General features: G+C 45.5%; 1 protein-coding gene and 1 long non-coding RNA gene across 5 annotated transcripts in view; one reads left to right on the forward strand and one right to left on the reverse strand.

Annotated features, from left to right (window-relative positions):
* The window catches only part of ADCY2 (adenylate cyclase 2), a 387,190-nt gene that overhangs the window by 39,531 nt on the left and 324,115 nt on the right, over positions 1-23,544 (reverse strand). Inside the window, exons 17-18 of the mRNA XM_077879619.1 lie at positions 17,537-17,656; positions 10,787-10,956 (exon numbers count right to left, since the gene is read on the reverse strand). Of these exons, the coding sequence (XP_077735745.1) occupies positions 10,787-10,956; positions 17,537-17,656 (290 nt within the window). The remainder of the gene's footprint in view (positions 1-10,786; positions 10,957-17,536; positions 17,657-23,544) is intronic.
* On the forward strand, positions 3,145-20,120 carry LOC144302347 (uncharacterized). Of its 4 annotated transcripts, none has more exons than XR_013369197.1 (5): positions 3,145-3,228; positions 3,809-4,022; positions 4,491-4,689; positions 5,054-7,032; positions 19,517-20,120. It is a non-coding gene; the product is annotated as an uncharacterized LOC144302347 (long non-coding RNA). The 4 variants fall into 4 exon arrangements; XR_013369198.1 differs by having other exon boundaries at positions 4,522-4,689; XR_013369200.1 differs by having other exon boundaries at positions 3,814-4,022.

A 23,544-nucleotide genomic window follows, 5' to 3' on the forward strand; every position in this document is an offset into this window, starting at 1 on the left:
AGAATTGATTTTAAGAAATGAAGTAGTTGGGCAGCCCCAGTGGCTCAGTGGTTTAGTGCTGCCTTCAGCCTAGGACATGATCCTGGGGTCCCGGGATCGAGTCCCATGTCCAGCTCCCTGCACGGAGCCTGCTTCTCCCCCTGCCTGTGTCTCTGCCTCCCTCCCTCTTTCTCTCTCTCTCTCCGCCCCCTCTGTCTCCCATGAATAAATAAATAAAATCTTTTTAAAAAAAAAAAAGAAATGAAGTTGTTCCTTTTTGAGCTATGTCTAATAGCACAGCTGAAGGGATAGGGGGAAGCTCATGTTTATAAACCACCATGGCTCCAGTGAATTCTAAACTCATCGTCATCTATATTGACTATACTGATGCCAGCATTGCCCAGTCAGTGAAAGTGGTACAACACAGCCAACGTTCTCAGATGTGCAGGTGGAGTGTGACATTTCCATGTTACTTCATGCACCTTCTATTACTTTGTGATTCCAGGGATCTGAGAAAGCAGGTATGACATCCCTCTTCTACTCCGACCTATGTCACCCCCAAACTAATAGTAAAATGTTAACTCCCAGGTCAGGATCTTGCAGCAGCTTCATCAGTATAACCGATCAGAACTCAGGTCCTCCTTGCATTCCCAGGTAAGGGACTAGATGTCCCAAACAGGCAGAGCCAGCTCAGGCCCCCATCACTGATGGAGAGGGGGATGAAGGACCCTCTTTATGCCACTCAGGGCCTGGCCGAGTTTTCAGTTAATCACACAGAAAATACAGGCAAGCAATCCTTTTCCAGGACTCCTCAACTAATGCGTCTGAACATTGGTTTAGGGGGCAGAAAGCTATGCTCCACCTGTCTCCCAGATCTGGAGCCTTAGTGAGGAAGAGTAGTGGGAGGATGTGGGGACCTGGAGGCAGAAGGACAAGCAGTTCCTGGACTGGACCTAAATGGCTCTCAGGAATAATGAGAGACATCCAACCTGTAGAACAGACTTGTGGGCAGACACATGAACGCTTTTTTCCCTCCTGACCTGCTCTGTCAACTAAGAAGGACTGCACTATGCTTTCATGGATTTCATTTAGGTTTCTCAAAAACTTCTTTTATGCATATAGCCAAAAAGAATCGCTGATTCCCGCTGGAGCCCACCTCTCCTGTGTAGGCCATGCATGGGCAAGTGCCATCTGGCTCCTGCAGTCTGAACGAGAACTGTCCATCCACAGATGCATTCCTGGGTGACCTTGCTCTTTGTGTGCCTGTGGGAGAGGCCGGGAGGAAGAGGAGGGGGGAGTGCAGAGGAAGCATCCAGAACAGCTAGAATAAAATCCCAAGATCTAGTCTAGTCAATCGTGTTGATCATCACATTGGGTTTCTAGACCTTCTAAGACAAAGTACTACAACCTGGGTGGCTCAAAACAATCGAGATTTATCATCTCAAGGTTCTGGAAGCCAGATGTCTGACATCGAGGTGTTCCCTCTGAAACCTGTAGAGACATGCTTCCTTGCCTCGTTATGGCTCCTGGCGGTTGGCCACCAATCCTTGGTGCTCCTTGGCTTGCCATGCCAGCATTTCAATCTCTGCCTCCGTTATCAAATGTCTCTGTCTTCACATGGCCGTCTTCTAAGGGTACTAGCCACGCTGGGTTAGGGCTCATCCTTCACCATGTCTTCTTTTGGGAGGGACAGTCCAACCTTTAACAATCCTGTTGGTCATTTATATAAAAATGGCAGCTACTTGGGCATGAGGCCTCCTTCTCTCTCCCCTTTAGTTTTAAGGTTGAAATCCACTCTGGACTTTGCCTTGTCTGGTGGTGCCATCCCCGAGTGATGAAGGGATGAACACAGCACTAATATAACTGAGAAAGTTTCTAACTCACTGACAGTAGTGAGTGTCACTACTCACATTTTGGCTAGGCAAAATGTGACCGAATTTGCTTTCTTTCGTACCTGAAATTGGGCTCTGGAGACTCAGATGCCCAAACGAGCCTGTAGCCACACACTAATTTACAGTTGGCCCTCACCCTGAGGCTGTTAATGGAGCAAGCATTCTGGCCCTCAGGTTTGGAGAGTACAAAAGATGAAAGAAACCTAAAAAATTAGATGAGCAATATGGAGAAATTGCCTGGTGGACCAGGTCTCTAACCTAAAGGCAAATGATTCAGTTGAGGTAAAAAGTGACATTTTTAATTCTCAGGAGAGAAAGCAGTCCAGGCATGGAGACAAGAACATGATTTTACATTTAAGATCTTTATGTTTTCCTAGGTGAAATAGCCTCTGTTATTTTGAGGAGAAAAGTATCTAAATAAACTCAGGGTTATACAGTATTTCTATTATTTTTGTTTCAAGTTTTTATTTAAATCCCAGTTAACATATAGTGCAATATTGGTTTCAGGAGTAGAATTTAGTGATTCATCACCTACATACAACACCCAGTGCTCAACACAACAGGTGCTCTCGTTAATCCCCATCACCCATCTAGCCCATCCCCACCCACTCCCATCATTAGTTTGTTCTCTGTAGTTAAGAGTCTCTTATGGTTTGCCTCCCTCTCTTTTCCCCCCTATGTTCATCTGTTTTTTTTTTCTTAAGTTCCACATATGAGTGAAATCATATGGTATTTGTCTTTCTATGACTTATGTCACTTAGCATAATATTCTCTATTTTCATCCACATCCTTACAAATGGCAAGATTTCATTCTTTTTTGATGGCTGAGTAATATTTCATTGTATGCATATATATGTACACACACACCACTGCTTCTTTATCTATTCATCAGTTGATAGATGTTTGGGTTCCATCCATTATTAATTTCGTTATTGTTGACGATGCTGCTATAAATGTTGGATTGCATGTGTCCCTTTGAATCTGTATTTTGTATCCTTTGGGTAAACACTCAGTAGTGCAATTGCTGGGTCATACGGTAGCTTTATTTTTAACTTTTTGAGGATCCTCCATGCTGTTCTCCAGAGTGGCTGCACCAGCTTGCCCTCCCACCAACAGTGTAAGAGGGTTTCCGTTTCTCCAGATCCTCACCAACACCTGTTGTTTCCTGTGTTGTTAATTTAGCCACACTGACAGGTGTGAGGTGGTATCTCTTTGTGGTTTTGATTTGCATTTCCTTGATGATGAGTCATGTTAAGCATCTTTTCATGGGTCTGTTAGCCATCTGGATGTCTTCTTTGGAAAATGTCTATTCATGTCTTCTGTCCATTTCTCGACTGGATTATTTGTTTTTTGGGTGGTAAGTTCTTTAAAGAGTTTGGATACTACACTTTATCTGAGTCCTCATAAAGGACTTCATTTGCAAATATCTCCTCCCATTCTCTAGGCTGCCATTTGGTTTTATTGGTTGTTTCCTTTGCTGGTGCAGAAGCTTTTTATCTTGATGAAGTCTCCCAATAGTTCATTTTTGCTTTTGCTTCCCTTGCCTCTGGAGACGTGTCTAGCAAGAAGCTGCTGCAGCTGAGGTCAAAGAGATTGCTGTCTATGTTCTCCTCTAGGATACTGATGGTCTCCTGTCCCACGCTTAGGTCTTTCTTCCATTGATAATCCTATCTTTAATTTCTTTGAGACCCCTCCGGACCAGCTAGCATTCCCACCAGCATGTAAGAGGTCCCATTTCTCCACATCCTTGCCAATGTCCAGCCAGTCTTGCCTTTTGGGTGAAAAATTCAGGCCATTGAGAGTACCATGGACTGGCCAGGACTTACTCATGCTCTCTTATTGATGGTTCTCTGGCTGTTCTTTTAGTTCTTCTGTTCCTTTCTTCCTTGGGTTTTTGTGGTCCTTGAAGTGTTTCACTGCTTTCTTCAATGTGAAAGAGCAGTCGCCTCCTCAAGGGTTCACTGACTGTGTCTTGGACTGAAATACCTGGAGGCCCCCCAAGTCGGCTGCAGTCCACCTGCTCTGCGCCCCTTGTACCCTCCTGTGGTGGAGTTCTTTGGGGGCATGTGCGCCTCCTCTCCACGCCGCTGGCCCTGCACCAGGCAGGGTACCCACAGCCTCCTTTTGTTCTCACAAACAAAACTTGCTCAGGTAAGTGCTCTGTCTCTCCCTGGTCCTCAGATTCGAGCTGGTTCTCCGTGTGTGCTCACGAGCCACCTGCCTGAGCCCACTGTCTTGTCCACTACTGGCAGCGGGGGTGGGGGGCCGCCCCAGGGTCAGAGTGCAGGAGGTGCAGGGGGGACCCGGGGCAGGTGAGGTCCCGATGTCTCCTGGGCGGGCTGCTCGATGGAGGCCACCATGTGGCTAGTAGGATCCGTGTCCTTGGGAGGTCCTTCCAGAGTTCCCGTGTCCCTGCAGCGGGACATGCAGCTCTGCCTCTGCAGCCTGGGTGGAGTGGCAGGGGTGGGTGGGGTTGGGGGGAAGGGGGGCTGGGGGGTAGCCCCTGCAGGCTGCAGAAGTGGATGCTCACTGCGTGGGAGAGCTCCCTGGGGCCTCGGCTGTGCCCTCCCGAGGGGAGGCGGTGGGTAGAGTGGAGCCTTTCCTCTTAACCCGCCACAGCGTGCACAGACTTGAATTTCTTCTCCCGAAGTGGGTGGAGCTTCTGCTCTGGAAACCTGGACCTGCACCCACGCTCCAGCTGTCAAGTGTTTCCCAGGGGCTCCTGGACCCTGGCTCAGAGGGGCCACTGCGGGGTGCACGGCCAGGACTGGAGGCCTATCACCTGATCCCCGAGGATGTGAGATGCCTCCCGGACCCTGTGGGTGTGTTGCTGGGTACCTCAGCTCCCGCAAGGGCGCTTCTGTCCCAAGGCAAGTGTCAGATCACTGTGACTGAGGTTGGGGCGGGGGTGGGGAGGGCAAAGGCAAGAGAGGTCTTACTCTACCTTGATGCCAAAGCCACTTGTCCCCTGCACTTTGGAATCGCCACAGTTCTTCAGGGTCTTCCCAGCATCCCTCATCTCTGGAGCCTCCTCACACATGTGGCCCCGCATCCTCATCCTTTCCAAGGGGTTCATGATGAGCTTAACCTCTACAACCCCACAGGTCTCCTGCCCACCTTCTGCTGAAACCTGACTTTCTTATAGAGGCTTCTTGTGATAATCTTTTTTTTTTTTTTTAAAGATTATTTCTTTGAGAGAGAGCAAGAGGGGGCAGAGGGAGAAAGAGAAAGAATCTTAAGCAGACTCCACACCCAGCATAGAGCCCGACATGGGGTTCAATCTCACGACCCTGAGATCATGACCTGAGCTGAAATCAAGGGTCAGACGCTTAACCCACTGAGCCACCCACGAGCCCGTGATCTTCTTGATGGCGCAGACTTTACTTTCTTCATCACTGTGTGCTCAGGCTCCAGCCATCAGGCCTGGCATACAAAGGGGGTTCAATAAAAGTGTTATAAAAACAAATGAGTAAGTGGACAATCCTGTTGGTTTGAAACCTCAGGGGTTTCCTTTCTAGACACTCTTTCCTCTTGTGGCTGGACACAGATTTGCTGGAATCCTATGCAGTCTTCCAGAGAGCATGGCCCGATGTCACCCAAGGACAGATGGCCCAGAGCCTCATGCTTTCGCAGAGTGTCCTTTATAAATGCCAAGCAAGACATTCTGGGGCTGGAGCAGACCACACCGAGGGAGAAGCTCACGCTGAGAACGAGCTCCACGAGCTCCACAGGCAGCCGTGGGTCAGGAGAGATGACAAATGTGGGGCTGGAGACGGTGCCGGCCTCGGCCGCAGATGTAATAATGCACCCCATGAATGTCGTTATGGTTTTGTTCTGCGAAGCTGATTTTAAGTGGGAAGCAACGAGTGTATGGGTGAGACTGAGGAAGTGCTGAGAACTATGTATCCTGTACGGTCTGTGGGCACAGGCTCTGCGAATTTCCCTTCTCCCCCCATTTTAGGATCCAACAAAACAACCTAAAAATCAAGTGTCCTCCTGCAGATGGATCCACATCACTGCAGATTTTTTAGTCTGAATAATAAAGTAGCTCACGAATGGTTGATTTTTATAGAAAAAAAGAAAGCTCAGTAGAATTTGAGGAGCCCTAGGAAGACTTGCTCTTTTGTTGAATGGGCAGCTTGGATGACCCACCTCCTTTTCTGACCTCCCAGTGGGCTGCTAGTGGGTGTCAGTGTGTTCCTTACTTTCTGGAGATGGCACGAGGATGGGAAATCAGGAAAGGCAAGGGAAACTGAGATATTAAGCTTGAAAGTAATTTCAAAATTTTTCAACATTCACCTGGATATATGATGGGTGAGAAAGCCAATTTGGAATACGTTTTCAATCTAAAAGAGGAGGCTTCAGAGGAACTTTGGAGGCTTTGGAACACCCCCCGCTCCCAGACCCTCCACCCCAGGGTGGATGGGTGATGCTCTCCTGCTTCTCTGCTGATTGTGATTAATGCTGCAGTCCTTCCTCAAGACTCTCAGTGAACTCATCATCGGCTTATCCCAAGTTGGGACACTGTCAAAATGTGGTGCAAAATCTTGAATTCTGTGTCTTGAACAAGAAACAGAGAAAGCAGGACAATTCCACATCGAATGTGTGTAACTCAGAACTCTCACTGATCTATGTTCAAGTGTCTCCATCACTATCCTTGATACGGAGCTTTAGGATGTTAGAATTATGCAGTCGTTTCCACCAGCAACGATCCAGAGCTCCTGGATGAGGCTGGGCCCCAGGTATCACTGCTTACTCACCAGCCTCCGTTGTATGCTGTCCCCAGAGGACTTGTCTTACTCGGCTAAGTGCCCAAACAGAGCTGGTAGCCCGCGGGGCTCTTGGTTCAAGTTCTCCCACCCCTACACCTCTGTAGAATGAAAGACACATTTCCCACAATCAGGTGAATTAGCATAATTCTGGGTCTATATGAAATGGTAACACTCATCCCTTGAGACTTTTCAGTTTTGTAAGGCAAAAACTCACAGGAAAAATCTGATGGTGCCTTACAGACTCCGTGGCAAGCCTTTGGCAAGGGAAGGGAAAGTGTCTTTGAAACGAAAACATCTTCCAGCAATATCAACGCTCATCTCCATCACTGTGAGAAGCATCTGGCGTCCCCGACCGCGCTGGCTGAGGGCTTTGGGAGACAGTGTCACAGGTAGGAACTAGAATTGCTATTGATTGGTTCAGTAAAACATCCTGTACTCACGGAAAGATGGAGGGTGTTATAAATGCCAAAGAAGTAGGAGTTGTCTCACACTGGACCTTCTAAATGCCAGAAATGTCTCAGCTTCTTGCACCATAAGGACTTCCCAGGATTACATAAACGCAGGTAATGATAGGTACTGGGGCATCCCTGGCCTCCATTTCATGAATTGTTCAAAGTAGTTTTCTTATCTCCTTTAGGCTTTCCACATTCATGCATCTGTAAGAGTTTCTTTGATGTCATTTTCTGAATTATTCATTGATCTAGAGCTTTTCTAGTGCATTCTTCTCCTGTTTTCTTTGCTAACCCTGTTGACAAAAACTGCCCTGTTGGCTTGTACCACCTGTTGGCTGCTCCGTGTTCAATATCATGTGTGGTTCTGAAAAGGCCCCTGAAACATGGGTCACAGCGAACTCACAGATAGGACAACAGTACCTTCCAACTGTGTATTCAGAAGATGGCCTGGCACTGCCTTATGAACAGAGATGCCCTCTCCAAACTCCCCCTTGAAGTGTAAGAGTCCAAATAAAACTGAGGCTGTCCCTGGGAAGACACATCTTCAGTGAGCCTCTTCTTCAGGGAAGCAGGTGAGGAGAGACTTTTCGTTCCAGCCAGTATTGGGGCCCCTCCGATTATCCGGGAGTGCACCTGCTGGTATTCATTTTATCCAACAGATGTTTATTGAGAACCTACTTACAGGATGGCAGGCACGGTTATAGGCACTGTGGATATCAGAGTGGCACTTGGTTCAGACCTGCCCTTTTCTCAATTCAAGGGTATCTCTTATCTGCATCACAGAAAAGGAGAGAACAGACAACAGAGCCCCAGCCGATTCATTCAGGGAGATCCATTCCACGTGTGCAGGGGGAGAGGGCTGCTCGGTCTTCAGCAGGAGCTTGGGGTAGGTCTGCCAGCAGTGCAGGCTGCCGACACGGGGGCCAGTCCAGAGGCCAAGGTGGGCACTGAGGATACTCACTGCCAGAGCCAAGCGCACATTCCAGAAAGAAGACCAGGACAAGAGCCAGGAAACTGGGAGTGAAAGGGGAGGGCAAGGATGCAAAGACCAGAAATAAATCAGTAAACGAAGGGACAGGACCACACTTGTCTCCAGTGACACGGATGAGCTCAATCAGGAATGGACGTGCTGCTTGGCACTCCCATGAGCCAGCTCCCTCCTTGCAGGGCGCCTCTGGCTTTGGAATTTAGGGATGTTCCCTCTTGAGGCACTGCCCTAAGGATCCTAGCATCCTATCAGAAAGACTTGTGTCAGCATCGACACCAGGCAAGGGAGGAGGAAACCTTCCTCCAGTGCTTCATGGGAAAATCTCTTGAATCTCACAGAATAAAGAACGAACTGGCATTGATGGCTTTGGGCTCTGGCATGAGTTACAGGTTACATCAAACCTACAGAGGCTGGAGAAATCAGGAGGGAAGTGGAAACCCCTGCTCTTAACAGTCTCTCATTCGGGGTTAGTTTTTTTTTTTTTTTTCTTTAGTTTTTTTAATTTTTTTTTTATTGGAGTTCAATTTGCCAACATATAGCATAACACCCAGTGCTCATCCCGCCAAATGCCCCTCTCAGTGCCCATCACCCAGTCACCCCAACCCCCCCGCCCACCTCCCCTTCCACTACTCGGGGTTAGTTTTAAACTGACTTTGGGAACGTTTGTTCATATCAAGGTATTTTCAGGGGCACCTGGTGGCTCAGCGGTCGAGCGTCTGCCTTTGGCTCAGGGCGTGATCCCGGGGTCCTGGGATCGAGTCCCCTGTTGGGCTCCCTGCAGGGAGCCTGCTTCTCCCTCCTCCTGCGTCTCTGCCTCTCTCTGTGTGTCTCTCATGAATAAATAAATAAAATCCAAAGAATTTTTTTTTTCAAGGTATTCTGCTGTTCTGCCAGCAATGGTCATCTTTTGGAGGAGGAATGCTTCTGGGGCTACTTTGGCAGCTCTGAGGAAGCGGGTGTGGAAGTGCCAGGACCTCCTGGTGAGGAGGAGGACCGGGAGGCAGGTGCGCCCCTCCCCCTGGCAGGACGCTGCTTCTGTCAGAGGGAAAGCAGGTCCCTGAGGCTTCTAGGTCCAGCCCTAAGCTGTAAGGTTCTTACAAAGACAAAGCTAGGAGAATACCCATAAAGGATCTTGAATGAAATGAAAGGACTCTGAAAGTAAAAACTTCTTTTCTTCAACCAAGTAACTACTCTCCTGTTGCTCAGTTCTAAGCCGAGATCCTGTGTGTCTCAGGTCCCCAGAAGTAATTCTCTCTCCACCAGAAACTCGCTAATCTAATTTCCTCCTTTTCTTTGGATGTTTAGCATATTCAGGAGCTTCAAATTTAATAAAGGGAAATTCAGCAGTATCATCAGCTGTGCATAAAATCAGTAACACCACTTTTATGTGGGGATTTGATACAGGCTCTCTGGATATAGGAGAGAAATATTAAAGCATGTCTACTTGGTGACTCTGAGAGTTTATTGGGAAATTAACTCCTGATTTCATTCTCGTCCTTGCTAAGGAATCATAAACTTTCCTTAATACCATTATGCATTTTTGCAACTCCACTACTCTCAATTTGATTACAGATTATTTGAGCTTCATGGTGTGGAGGCTGATGGAAATTAAATTATGTGAAGAGAATGCACTGCAGTTGTATTTCTGAAAGCGTTCTTATTGGTAAGAAACGTGCACACAGTGAGGTGCCCACCGTTCTTGTCACTGAGCCTCCAATGGAGAAGTAAGTGGCAGTGTGCTAGGAACACAAACCATCTTTCTGGAGCCACACATCTATGAAAATAGTTAAGGCATTTATTTTATGCTAAAAAAATATAGATATTTTATGGAGGATTATGCAACATGCGTATAGAAAAACCTCAAAGTCTGGTGGGTCCAGAAATAAAACTAATGCTTGATATCAAAAGTTTTGCAATTAAGATGTGAGATGGAGAATAGCATAATGATTACATTTTTCTCCAAGCAGAGGATAAATATTCATTATAAGCTTATGGAAGTAATTTGATGGTAAGAAACCTTTCATAAACCTGAGGAGGGGTTTGAGGAGCATTCTTCCGACCTTCCCAAGCTAAGGACTGGATGCTATCACAGTTGTGTCTTTTCTTGGGAGTTAATATCTTCATAGAACACAGAGTTGCCAATTTCCAGTACTCCCTCCACATAAGAGTGTAGTTTAGGAAATCTCCCCTAAGAACTTTAACACTATCACTTGTGACTATATCCACTTATTATTCTGGTATTTTCGTGTATGTTGATTCATTTGTTTTGAACTGGGGGAGGGCACTCTGCCCTGTAGGACACATTTGGCAATGTCTGGAGACATTTTTTGTTGTCATGACTTGGGGTGGGTGGTTGTGCCTGGCGTTTAGTGGGTAGGGGCCAGGGAATACAACAGAAACTTATTCAGTCCAAAGTATTAACAATGCTGAGGAAGAGAAACTCTAAGTTATTCTTATCAATACAGTGCAGATGGGAACACAATTCACTGAACCACTTCCTACCTCCTAAGTGTGTATGAGGATACACATTCTACATAATCTCTAATGAAGACACATACCAGCTTTCTGAGCCATCATCTTAAAGAAACCCACACGCGATGTTACCAATGACAAAGGTATTGCTAATCAGTGTTTACTCGACACACACTCACGTGATCAACATCCCATGAAAGAACCAAGGAGAAGGAAGAGGATGCAGGTTACCTCTCAAATAAGACCTGGCTGTAGTCGTCCAGGACGTGGGCATGAGTGTGCAGGAGGATGGTGTTGTAGGCCACCAATGCCACCATCATGATCAACATTTTCAACTCGTAATTCACCCGCAGGAACACCGAGCAGGAAATCAAACCCAGAATGCAGCTGTAGATAAAGTACTGGAAGAGGGAAAAAGATCGGATAAACGCTCAGGATCTCTTCTGGGAAATGCCGGAGTGAGAATTAATGGTGGGGATCACGGCCGAGTTTGCTAGTAGCTTCTAAACTGGCAGTGAAAGCAGAGGCCCTTTTCTGTTTTCTGACCTAGAGTGGTAAATACACAAACACCTTTGCTTTAAAAAAAGAATTATTCATTGCATGGCTGGCTGACCCACTGGGGCAGGTTCATTGAGGATAACTGTGCAGAGTGCCGAACAGAAATAATTTTTTAAAAATATTTTATTTATTCCTGAGAGACACAGAGAGAGGCAGAAACACAAACACAGGCGGAGGGAGAAGCAGGCTCCCTGCAAGGAGCCCGAATGGGACTCGATCCTGGATCCCAGGGTCACGCCCTGAGCCGAAGGCAGATGATCAACCCCTGAGCCACCCAGGCGTCCCCAGAAATAATTCTTAACAATGTATACAGAAGGCACGTCATTACAAGCAAATGGCATTTGCTTCTTGCAAATGAAAGCAATATGACTTTGTAGACATTTATAGACCTAAAAAGTTATATTTATGACTTTAAAAAGTTATAGTACACAGACTCTTTTTTGGCCTTTCAAGTTTTCATTTATTAAGAGGATATAAATTGGGGCACCTGGGTGGCTCAGTGGTTGAGCATCTGCCTTCTGCTGAGGTTGTGATAGCTGGATCTAGGGATCAAGTCCTACACTGGGCTCCCTGCAGGGAGCCTGCTTCTCCCTCTGCCTGTGTCTCTGCCTCTCCTCTGGGTCTCTCATGATAAATAAATAAAATCTTAAAAAAAAAAAAATCTCTTAAAAGAATAGGCAAAGTGGGAGCCCGGAGCCATGCCAGCCCGGAGAGACTTGCTAAATGAAAGGTTGCCAGTCGCACAAAGCCTTTATCTGCTGCACCACCGTGTTTTTATGAACCAGGGCTAGCTGCCATCAGCACTCCTAGAACGGAAGCAGCATTCAATAAAGTTTAATAATTCTAATAAAGCATAGCTCTGACTGACGTTTGATAAACCCTGTCTTTAAAAAATAGCCTAGTTTGTAAGCCACTCAATTTTAGTGTCATTATATGGAATAAGCCATGTAAGGACTACTTATTTTTGTTACTTTAGTTCTTTTATTTCCCTGGCTAAGGCCGTCCACAGTAAGCTATCTGGAAGGCTAGAGATATTAGCTCATCCATCCTGTCCTTGGGGAAGAAAGGAAGGCGAGGAGTGAGCCAGTCATACCAAGCACCTCCTTCTCTGCGGGAGCCAGGCTCCGTGAGTGGAGGCACCCCCGCAGGAGTCAGCATAGACCCCGTACTTGTGAGGACTTGGACCTGGCATTTCAGCTTCATAAGGAAGACCAGTAATTGTCCTTGATCACACAGCAACTGGGTCACTCTTTGGGGCAGGGAAGCTTTCCCCAGCAAGGCAGCATTACAGGTGGCAGCATTTTATGGGACACTGCATGTTCTAAGCATAATTTCTTTTGGTCCAAATTATCAACTCGATGTAGGTCCTCCACTACATGACACCACCTGTCCTATAGCAGAGGGCAGGAGGAGGAAAAGCGGAGAAGAATGTGTCCAGATGGGGCTGCATGGGCTGGCAGAGTGGAAAGGCACAATTGAGACATCCGTGGAGTGGCCAGGAGCAGTGGCTCTGTCTCTGCCCCCGAGCAGGAGGTAGGGAAGGTGGCGTGTGCTCTGAAGCCAGTTCTTATTCACACGAATCCTGTCACTGTTACCTTCTCGAAGTGACTAATTAGCCACCAGAGAGGGCAGGCACGAGGGCTCACGGACAGGATGGGCACTGGGCCTGGGGACAGCCAGTGGATGTGGCCCAGGCGATGCTGCCGAGTGCCTGGGGAGGGCCGCCCAGGGAATGTGCGCAGCAGTTGGACATGGAGGCTCGTTCCTGCTGAATCCGATGAGATGTAGGCTTCTACTTCTCACATCTTTCTTTAGGTTCATTTTTCTGCTAACTCACTGTTACATTTTTCAAAAGTATCAATCCACGACAGATTGAAAATTAAAAAAAAAAAAGAAGCCGAACTAGTCCGTGTGGGTGCCTCAGTGGTTGAGCATCTGCCTTTGGCCCAGGATGTGATCCCGGGGTCCTGGGATCCAGTCCCATATTGGGCTCCCTGCAGGAAGCCTGCTTCTCCCTCTGCCTGTGTCTCTGCCTCTCTCTCTCTCTCATGAATAGATAAATAAAATCTTAAAAAAAAAAATGAAGCAAAATGAAAATGGGGCCTTCTCCACGAGGAGTCTGAGAGGCCCTGGTTTACGACCTAGCAGTCTCTCTCACTCAGTAATCAAGAGTACTATAGAACTGCTCCTTAAAAGCCATGAAATTGCCTTGGGAGCTGGAAGGAGGGAGGCACTCAGGTCCAGACAGGATGCTGCTGCTAAAATCATGCTGAAAACCACAGAATGAACATGATCAACATGGTCAGCCTAATGGAAGGAGCAGAATTAGGAGCCACGATGTGTATCAATGTGTGCATGTGGGGTGGGAGTGGGGAGATACAATTGTAAAGGTTTTCTTCATACGAAACATGTGCCAATAACTATACAAATATGCCTATGTTTTACTTTTTAAACTTCATTCTTAGGCTTTTAAAAAGTTTTCATATTATAGGAATATTTACTAGAATATATACGTTAATGGGAAGTAGCATTTAGTCCATTCTTTATTAAACAGCCTCTCTGGAACACTTGGAGGCCACACACAAGGTGGTCTTGGAATTGATTAAAGGTAGGCTGGCAGCCTGCTGACAGCGGTAGAGGGATGTATGAACGGCGGGGGGGGGGGGGGGGGGGGGGGGGGACACAGCCTGAGGAGGCCAGGCCATGGGTTCTGAAAATCAGCTGTTTCCATTAATAAGGCACCTGCCAAGGAGAATGTGGATGGGCAAGAGCTCTGGTGGCAGGATCTTGATCTGACTTCTATTAGGATGTAATGACTAGGGGTCCCTGGGTGGCTCAGTTGGTAAAGTGTCTGCCTTTGGCTCAGGTCATGATCTCAGGGTCCTGGGATCCAGCCCTGTATCAGGTTCCCTGCTCAGTGAGGAGGCTGATCCCTGCTCATGCTCTCTCTCTTGTTCTCTCTCAAATAAATAAAATCTTTATAAAAAAATGGATGTAAAGACTCATGACCTATTTCTATATAATTCTGATATAGTTGATATATTAGTTAAGGTTGCATTATTAATTAATATGTAAAATTAATTATTAATATTTTAATTACTAAATATCATTTATTAATGTTAATCTTAAGTTAATGAAGCTAAAACTAGTTAATATGGTTATTAACAGTATTGATATAGCTAACTGATGAAATCAACTTGCATTTTAACGCCAAAGGAACAACCAACCACTATTATCCACTAACCCCTTAAGTCTCTTCTGGGCTCAGTGCCCTCACCTGGAAAAATGGGAATTCCAGGAACAGTGGACTTATAGGGCAGGTTTTTTGGATGAAATGATATAAATGTCTGACATGGTATAGATTGCCGACGTGGCAAAAATCCTTTGTGGTTGATATTGTTGGGCATTTTATTTATTTATTTATTTATTTATTTATTTATTTATTTTTTGGGCATTTTAAAATGACTTTTTCTTCCTACTACAGGAATTATACATCTGATGTTAAAAATTAGGGAATATATAGGGGCTTTTGGGTGGTTCCATCGGTGAAGCGTCTGCCTTCAGCTTAGGTCACGATCTTGGGGTCCTGGGATCAAGTCCTGCATGGGGCTCCCTGCTCAGGGGGCATCTGCTTCTCCCTCTCCCTCTGCTGCTCGCCACCACTCCTTCACTCTCTCCCTTTCATAAAATCTTTTTTTTTTAAAGATTTTATTTATTTATTCATGAGAGACACACAGAGAAAGAGAGAGAGGGGGGCAGAGACACAGGCAGAATGAGTAGCAGGCTCCATGCAGGGAGCCCAACGTGGGATTTGATCCCGAGTCTCCAGGATCACGCCCTGGGCTGAAGGCAGCGCTAAACCGCTGAGCCACCCGGGCTGCCCTCTTTCATAAAATCTTTAAAAATCTTAGGGAATATATAAAGGACGCAGGGTTTAGTGGCAGGATATAACAAAATAGCATAATATATTTAAACAATTAGATTTAATCTAACTTTTAAGTTGTTGTTGGCTTTTTTTTTACTTTCTTGTGTGATCTTGAGGTTACATAAACACTTTGATGAATACCTTTGTCTCTAAGTGTTTGCACCTGTAAGATTAATTTCTAGAATTAGTACTGCAGGGTAAAAAATATGCTTATTTTTATGTTTTTTGATGCTACTGCAGATTACCATTAGGAAGACAGAGTCATATCGCTTTATACCACCCGTGGCAGGGAATGTGGACTCTCTTCCCACAACCTCGTCAACCTCAGATACCATGCATGAGGGGGATAGAGAATAATGTATAAGTTATGCACACCCACAAATGGCTTTCTGGATGTTCCCTTCTATCTATTAAGGGGGAAGCCAGGATGTTTCCAGGTTCCTGTGGGACTCTTTGCACAGATATAGCATTATTAGTGTGCTGGTTGACAGTGCTTGAGCACGTGGGGTTCCCTGGCAAAGCTCATCACAATCCTCTTTCTGAGGATTTATCTTTGGAATAAAAGTGGCTTGTGGACGAAGTTGGACCTAGATTTTAAAGAATGTATTGCGGAGTTTTGCAGAATCTTTTAAGACTGAATAAATGCTACTTTTCCCCATCTTGGGTTTCTAATGATTTGCTTCTTTTGAAAATAAGAAGTCCTATGGACTTATCTAAATGAGACTCAGAATGATGAACCCACTCCATTGCTTTTCATGATGCCAAGCATAGTGAGTTGTTGCATTTGAAAACACTGGATGGAGAGATTTAAAAAAAATGCTTAGCCAGCTCTCTGTTCCTTTCTTATGAAAATGCATATTCACTGTAAACCGTTGAACGTGCACCGTGAGGGCCGCATGGGATGCTCCCTCCGCGGGCTTGTGGACACCCTGCGAGCCAGTGTTGTCCATTCACAGAGGAAGCACCTTTGAATTTTTATTATTATTTTCGATCCTTCTCTACAGAAGGCAGCTCCAAACTGTCCTCGGTGAGATCACAGCCACTAAACCCTTACCGTGCATCCTGTCTCTCACTATTCACTTCACTGAAATAGAAGACATGCTGTCTGATGCTCATGGGGGTTTATGATAATGTCTAAATGAGGGCCCAGACCCCTTGGACGAGGGATGGAGCTTAAGCCAGTCTGTCTTCCAGGGCTTGCGGGGCCATCATTAGGGACCTTGGTTCGGCTTGCCTCAGAAGCCACCTCAAAAGCACATCAGACACCCTATACTGTACACAGACCTAGGAGCTTCCCAGGAAACTGCAGACAGATGGGGGAAAGGATCAAAGCCAAACAGCAAGAGAACAAACCCATGAAAGAAGAATGAGGAAGGGAATCTCCTTTATCACCACAGCTAATGGAGTTTAAAAGATTCGTAAAGAATTTTTATTTTTATTATTTGTTTTTTTAAAGATTTTATTTATTTATTCATGAGAGACAGAGAGAGAGAGAGGCAGAGACAGAGGGAGAGAGAGAGGGAGAGGGAGAGGGAGGGGGAGAGGGAGAGGGAGAGGGAGAGGGAGAGGGAGAGGGAGAGGGAGAGGGAGAGGGAGAGGCAGGCTCCCTGCAGGGAGCCCAATGTGGGACTTGATCACAGGATGCCGGGATCATGACCTGAGCTGAAGGCAGATGCTCGACCACTGAGCCACCCATGTGCCCGGTAAAGAATTTTTAAAGTATACATACTAAATTACCAATTTCAATCCCCCAAATGGTTCCCTTAGCACTCTTGAAATGGACTATATGGGCCAGAAACTCAATGGGAATAATCTAAGCTATTTAAATGATTACACAGGAAAGGAGAGAATCAAAGCTTTTTTTGGCACAGTGATTTATGACATGAAGTTACTAACTAGTAAATAATACTAGTAAATGAGTAAAAGGGATTTAACCTTTTTTGTTTAAAAGACTGACATGTTAGCAAGTTTTGAAATCTCAATCTTGGCCCTTCTGGATATTGGTTAAAATGAGTCCGTCGGCAAGGATTACTTGAGGCTATCCTCAGTGGGCAGTGTTGGCAGCCAAAGGAGAGGCAGAAATACGAGACGTGGTCCTGTCATCAGTCAGGAAGCCAACACGAATCCACTGGGACAATTAGCAAAGCCTCTAAGCCACGAATACAGAACTTCAATGACCTACAATCCAATAGCAGATGCTGAGTTCCATGGTATAAAATGTAGCGGTAAGAGAATAAAAGCAAGAGACATCTGTGAGAGCACAAAAATGACACCATAGGTTTGCATGTGTCTAGCTGGTGTCCATTAGCCAGGGCTGCTCTGAACCAAGGCTGGCAGTTTTTAGCTTTTCAGGGCCTACTCAGTTATCCACAGCAAAGAGGAAACCTCTTTGAGGGTGAAATCTAGAGCAGATCAGAAAGTGGAGGCCATCACATCGAATGGGTGAATAACTCACGGGAAAACAACAAAAGCAATAATAATGAGTGAAATGTTCTTACCGGGAGGAAAAACAGATTTTGTGCACGCAGAATCGCTGCCTGATTACTTAAGGCAGACAGACTCATGTTTGATGTATTGGCAGTTGGAGGAATTGTTTCCTCTGGATCACTCAGGAAAAACTGCAAAGAAAATGTTTTTTCAATGAATTAGTACACAGGAGCTGAAAGAGTTAGCAGGTTGGCGCTAAATTATTAATGGCTATGTTCCTTCTGCACAGTAAGCAGGATTATGTGGGCAATCTGGTGTCTGTATTTCCATTGCTAATAGCTTTATCTTGTCCTGTTTGAAGCTTTGAGAATTTCTATTAAATAAGCAAATAACTACTTATAGTTGTGCTCCACCATTCTAGTGAATTCCAGAACCACACGATTGATAGTAAAGCAAACAGAAAAACACCTCTGTTAAATATTAAATTATAAATGTATAAAGTACAGGGCAGAGGGCTTGGTTAGAATTACCTAAGGTTGACATCGCCTCGCACCCAGACATTCAACCCTACCAAGAAATCAGAGCCTTCGGATTAAAAAAAAAAATGTTTGCAGTGTCTTCCCATCTCGTTTCAAACATTAAGTGGGCCCAGGGACTTTTTGATTATAAGAAATTAATTGTGTGGCCAAAATGAAGTAACGAGTGTCAGCACTTGTATTATTTGTGAGTGCTGGGTGGTTCAGGATCCTGAGGGATCAAATGTTGAGAGGATGAATGCTCTGAGTAAGGACTGTAGGATAGGGGTCCTGATTTAAAAAAAAAAAAAAGTAATCCTGATAAAATGAAGATGGTTAGCTCTCATGTCATGGTCACCTACGTCAGCACCCAGAAGGAAAGTGTCAACCAGTTACCAGGTAGAAGAAATTCAGTCTCTCTCTGTTTCTGTCCCTCTTTCTTGGAGAAGCTGAAGCACAAACTGTTGGGATGACCACAGATCAGCCACTTTTCCATACCAGGGCTGAGGGTCAGGAAAAGGTAAACCAGAGAATTACTCCGGCCAGGTTCCCTTGGCTGAAAGAAATGCATCTCATCCAAAAAGTAGGTTGTGTTTCCCGTGTAGGGCTAACCATAGGTACCCAAGATCTAAAAGCAAAGCTTTCCTGTATAGCTTCTGTAATTGCTTCAGTTTCTATTGACTTATTTCCTTTGATGGCAGATGTCAAATACCTAAACTAACTGACCGTGGTAGATAAGGCATTTATGTAGTTTACTCTTGGGAACATTCCTCTGGGATTCCAAGAATGATACCGGACACACTGTTTCTACTCAGTGTATCATTGGATAACATGCAGCAAAATACTAATTTAAAGTTCAAGGAAATGCAGATTTCTTTATATACTGCTAAAAAAGTTATCAAAGAATGCCATAAGCCCTGGTCAAATTACAAATGTGCTAATACTTTGGGAAAAAAAATTACATTGGGGGAAACAATGGAGTAATTGCTTGGCAAACACTGGGATCCAAATTTTCACATAGATTTGATAAACCCAAGACATAACTGATTTAAATATTACTAAATCAAAAAGTGACAAAATAAGACTGCTTAACTGGCTAGGCTACTAGTCTTAAGCACCTGGATCTTAGTATTGATAAAAACTTCTGGATTATATCAGCATAGAGAAGAAAATAAATGTCTGCTGTACAAAATAGTAGAATATATCCTGTGAAAACTTCAATCTTGCAAGGGGGCTATTCAATAAATAAGATTTGATTTGAATTTGAAAAACAATAGAGGGCCTCAGTCACCATCCCCAACACTGCTTCCTTAACCCTTTCTGCTCCCTTTTTCTAAGTATTTACTGAAAACTCCCACAGTCAAGAAACTCTCCATTGTCTGTGGCATCACCGTGTGATTTGGCTCAATTTCCCTACTCAGTCTTCTCAAAAGTCACTTAAAAAAAACAAACAAACAACGACAACTCAGGTCATCTCCTAATTACAGCCAGTCAAATACCCTGGAGTCACTAGCCTCTTGTCCTTCTGTCTTCCAGGCTAAGCTGCCTCAGCCTCGTCTACAGCACGCATTTCTGGCATCCTAGTTACCTGGGGGAAGTCCTCTCTGGACCCACTTTCTTATTGTACCACATTGGAAGGAACTGGGAAAATGACCTCTAATACAGCGTATTGCGTATTTTTAGCTCTATCTTTGAATTTTACATTTCCAGGGCAGTTCAAAAGATTTCAGAATTGTGTTTTTCAAATGATATTAAATTGTGAACATTATATTTACTGTTCTGCTTAATGCCTGATGACATCATCGTTTGTCATTTGGTTGGAATTAGAAGTCTGGATGACAACGTCCTAGCTCAGCATGCTCACTCCCTGTCCATACGTCTCATAAAAGTCTCACTATTTATAATATTCTCTGGGAAGTATCTCAGAAGACAGTGTAAAATGACAGGGACGTCACGAGATGACATGGGCAAAATGTCAGAAAAAAAAATGGCAGCTTCTCATTGGAGCTTTTCATGCATGATTCTGAAGAGTCAGCTGGGATCTAAAGAGAACCAAACACACGGCTCATCTGCGCGTTGGTCCCTCAAACCCTATATCTGGAAAAAAACCTGGATACCTGATTGCTTTTCCCCACTTCTTACTGAGTTGTTTGGCGTCCCATGGGGTGAACACCAGGTGTTTAAAAACATTCTGGTAAAATTGCCATGGTTCATTTCAAATAAAACTGACCTGAACATTTTGTCATTTATGTTCATGTGCAGGGAGATTTAAAGGAGGCAGTCCTCTGAACATACTGTTCATGGGGACTGCCTCTAGGCTGTGAAATTTCAGGGTTTGAAGCAGTACGAGCAACCAGCAAAGCACTGGAGACCCAGGGTGGAAGGGCCATGTGCCAGCCAGTGGCAGAGGGTGACGCTGGGCAGCCCCAGCCCTCACATCACTGCCCACACATCTCTCCTTTCTGAGGCCAAGACAGGGAGGGCTACTGATACTAGGGAAACATCCAGGAGGGCTGCTTGCCTGAGGCTGGAAACCTTTGGGGAGAACCAAGAGGCTCCCCAGCTGGGGAGGGACTGCGCATCAAGGAAGACAAGAATGTGGAAAACATGCTCCGTGAAATAAGTCAGACCCGAGGACACAAATATTGGGCCATCCCATGTGCACAGAGTCTAGACCAGGCACATTCACAGCAGATAGAGTGGAGGTTATGGGGGCTGGGGAGCAGGTGTGAGCAGTTAGTGTTTCACAGGCACATAGTTTCTGTTCGGGATGATGACAAAGTTCGGAGAAGAGTTGTGGTGGGTGCCCAGCAGTGGGAATGTCCTCAATGCCACTCAGCTGCACCTTGAAAGATGGTTAAAATGATTAATCTTATGTGATGTGTATTTTACTCCAAGGAAAACTAACACACATTAAAAACCGAAAAAGAAAGGAAAGGAGGAGAAGGAAAGCATTGTTGCTTTATCTCAAAGAGAAGACTTAAAAATCACAAGAGCTTTGCAAGAGGACCTGAGTGAGGGCTACAGCTTTCAAAGGAAACATCTTTAGACAGAAAATTAAATTTTCTTCCCAGGGACTTGAGCAAAGCAGGCAGCTCTCGACCCCCAGCCCACACACAAAAAGAGCTGCTTGTCCTATTAAAGTGTGAGTCAAAGGCCTGGATCAGGCTTGCTGGGCTAATGAGTACTAAGACAGCAAAACCACAGGTTGGGACCGGGGCTCAGCTAGTCTGGAAGTTGTGTTCCCAAAGGAAGCACTGAACAAATTTTAAAAGCTGGGCTGAATTAAACAGAAACCTCTCCAGGAGGGGGATCTGAAGCAGGGTTAGGAGAAAAGGCACAAGAAATCACGCCGAGAGCACTTAATGGGGTGGTACAGGTAAAGACTGGAGGGCACCTGTATCCCAGCGGAAGGGTCCTCTGGCCCGAAGGGGAGTGGGTGACCCTGAAGGCCCACCTCCCCTGCACGGCACCCACAGGTGCTCAGCCTCTGCATGCTGCATCAGCACCACCTGGTGATGTGCATGACCCAGGTGTGGTCACTGCAGCCTGTGGTGTGGCCCATGACTTGGGACACCCTGTGTCTGTCCATGCAATCCCAACATGGGGGGTGGGGATCCGAGTAGCGGAAGGGCATTCCACTGCAAATCTTCGGATGTCAGCAAAAACCGCACCTTGGTGATCAAGTGCTTTCCCTTCTGTGATTAATAAGAAATCATAAGAAACCTTTACAATCAGGGGAAATGATTTCCATTCTCTACCTAGTGTTGCCTTTCATACTGTTTCATGAGGTTTCTCTGAAATAAATACCAAAGGAGTATCTGCATGGAAAAGACCTGCTAATTTCACGGCGCCAGGTATCAATAAAAATGATGGACAGAAAAAAAAAAAAGTCACCTGGCTTCCTCCTTGCCCACAGCCTCTGCTGCAGCAGGAGGTGGCTCGGTGCGTGAAGCAAAGCCTTGTTTCATTTCTCTCCCGAGGGCCATCCATCATACTTCTAATGTGTGTCCCCCAGACTTCTCTACCTCGGTTGGCAATAAATTCCTTTCTTTGTGAGAAAGGAACACAACACTGGGAGATGTATTTCTGGTCCTGAGGACATATTTCTTCTCCAATGGAAACAGTTAATGTAAAAAAAAGTAAATCTGCACCTAAATACCTAAATGCTCAGCATCTCAAACATTTACAGACAGTGATGGGCTAAGTATTAGTTACACTAAATATTCTCTATGAAATGCCATCAGATCTGTTTCCCACATAGGTTCCATCTTATAGAAAATTAGGTGATGACTCCTGGTTTTACGAGGACAAGGGCACCCTCCTTCCAGGACTCCTCAAGATGGGCTTCTTGGCAGAGTGAAGCAAATGAGGAAGCTATCCAGCTCTGGCTTCCTGTTGGCACCAGTTTCACCTGAATCTCCACATATTTCAGAAGGATCGGCACGCTCTACAGCCTAAGAGCAGGACAGATGCCAAGAAACATGTGAGGTCCGCTTCAGCTAGCCTCTTCACTACTTCTTAAAACAAACATCTGCCCTCAATTGAGTTCCAGATGTCTCATGTCTCCCCTTCCCCACCTCGCCCCCGACTCTCGCAAACTCTTACCCATCTTCTGGAATTCAGCACAGCCAGCCCTGCCCTCCCGCCTTGCCACCACTCCATACATCTCTGGCACTGGCTCCGAGAACTCACCATGAACTCTCAGAGGCAGGTAACAGGCTTTTGGGTACCGAGCATCTAGCAATGTACCAGGCACACATTTATGCTCAATGGATCTTTTTATGCCAAATGAAAGCTATTTGGCAAAAACTAAGTCTCTATTATTTATTATATATGGTCTACCTCCTTGACTTGATCTTCTGCTTCTGGAAGGCAAGGACTGTACATGATACTCAGTAGTTCCAACAACCAGCAAAACATCCAAAATACGAAGTATCTTCATGGCTTATGGTTGATGGAGATTAATGTTAGAATAATAAGGACGCATCGCAACGTGATATGTGTCTTTAAAATAGACCGGAGCATGGATTAGCTACGTGTCTATTTTAAAGGATATACACGTAATGGTAATTGGATACAGTAAGAGAGGCCCCAGGTTAAATATTTACAGACCGCCTGGTTCTGTACTAATCAGGATAGTGATGGGAGTGAAAGAAACAAAGACCAGACATTGCTGGGGCGCGTAGTCTCCAGGCAGGATTCCTGGGGCACACAGGCTCTAACACTCCTACAGCTTCCTCAAGGCTTCCTTCCATGTCTTTCCACTGTAATTTTGCCCTTAGTGTAACTTCCCTCCATAACTGTAAACACTCCCCCCCCCAGGATCTATGTTAGCAATTACTGTCCAAGCATATGGCCACCGATCTACATCTGAAGAGTCTCAAGACTAAGGTTCTACTGGACAGTAGTAAATAACTTTATCTCAGCAGCAGCTAGCCCTGCAAGGTCGTGGCAGTCTTGCTTCCAAATTCCTGAGAGACTAACGCTCTCCCCCTAAGCCCCAGCAACTAAAAGGTCTAGAACCAGCTATTCCTTATAATCTCAGGGAAGATCTTTCTGCC

Source organism: Canis aureus, chromosome 31 (assembly GCF_053574225.1).
Source record: "Canis aureus isolate CA01 chromosome 31, VMU_Caureus_v.1.0, whole genome shotgun sequence".
Classification (NCBI taxonomy): domain Eukaryota; kingdom Metazoa; phylum Chordata; class Mammalia; order Carnivora; family Canidae; genus Canis; species Canis aureus.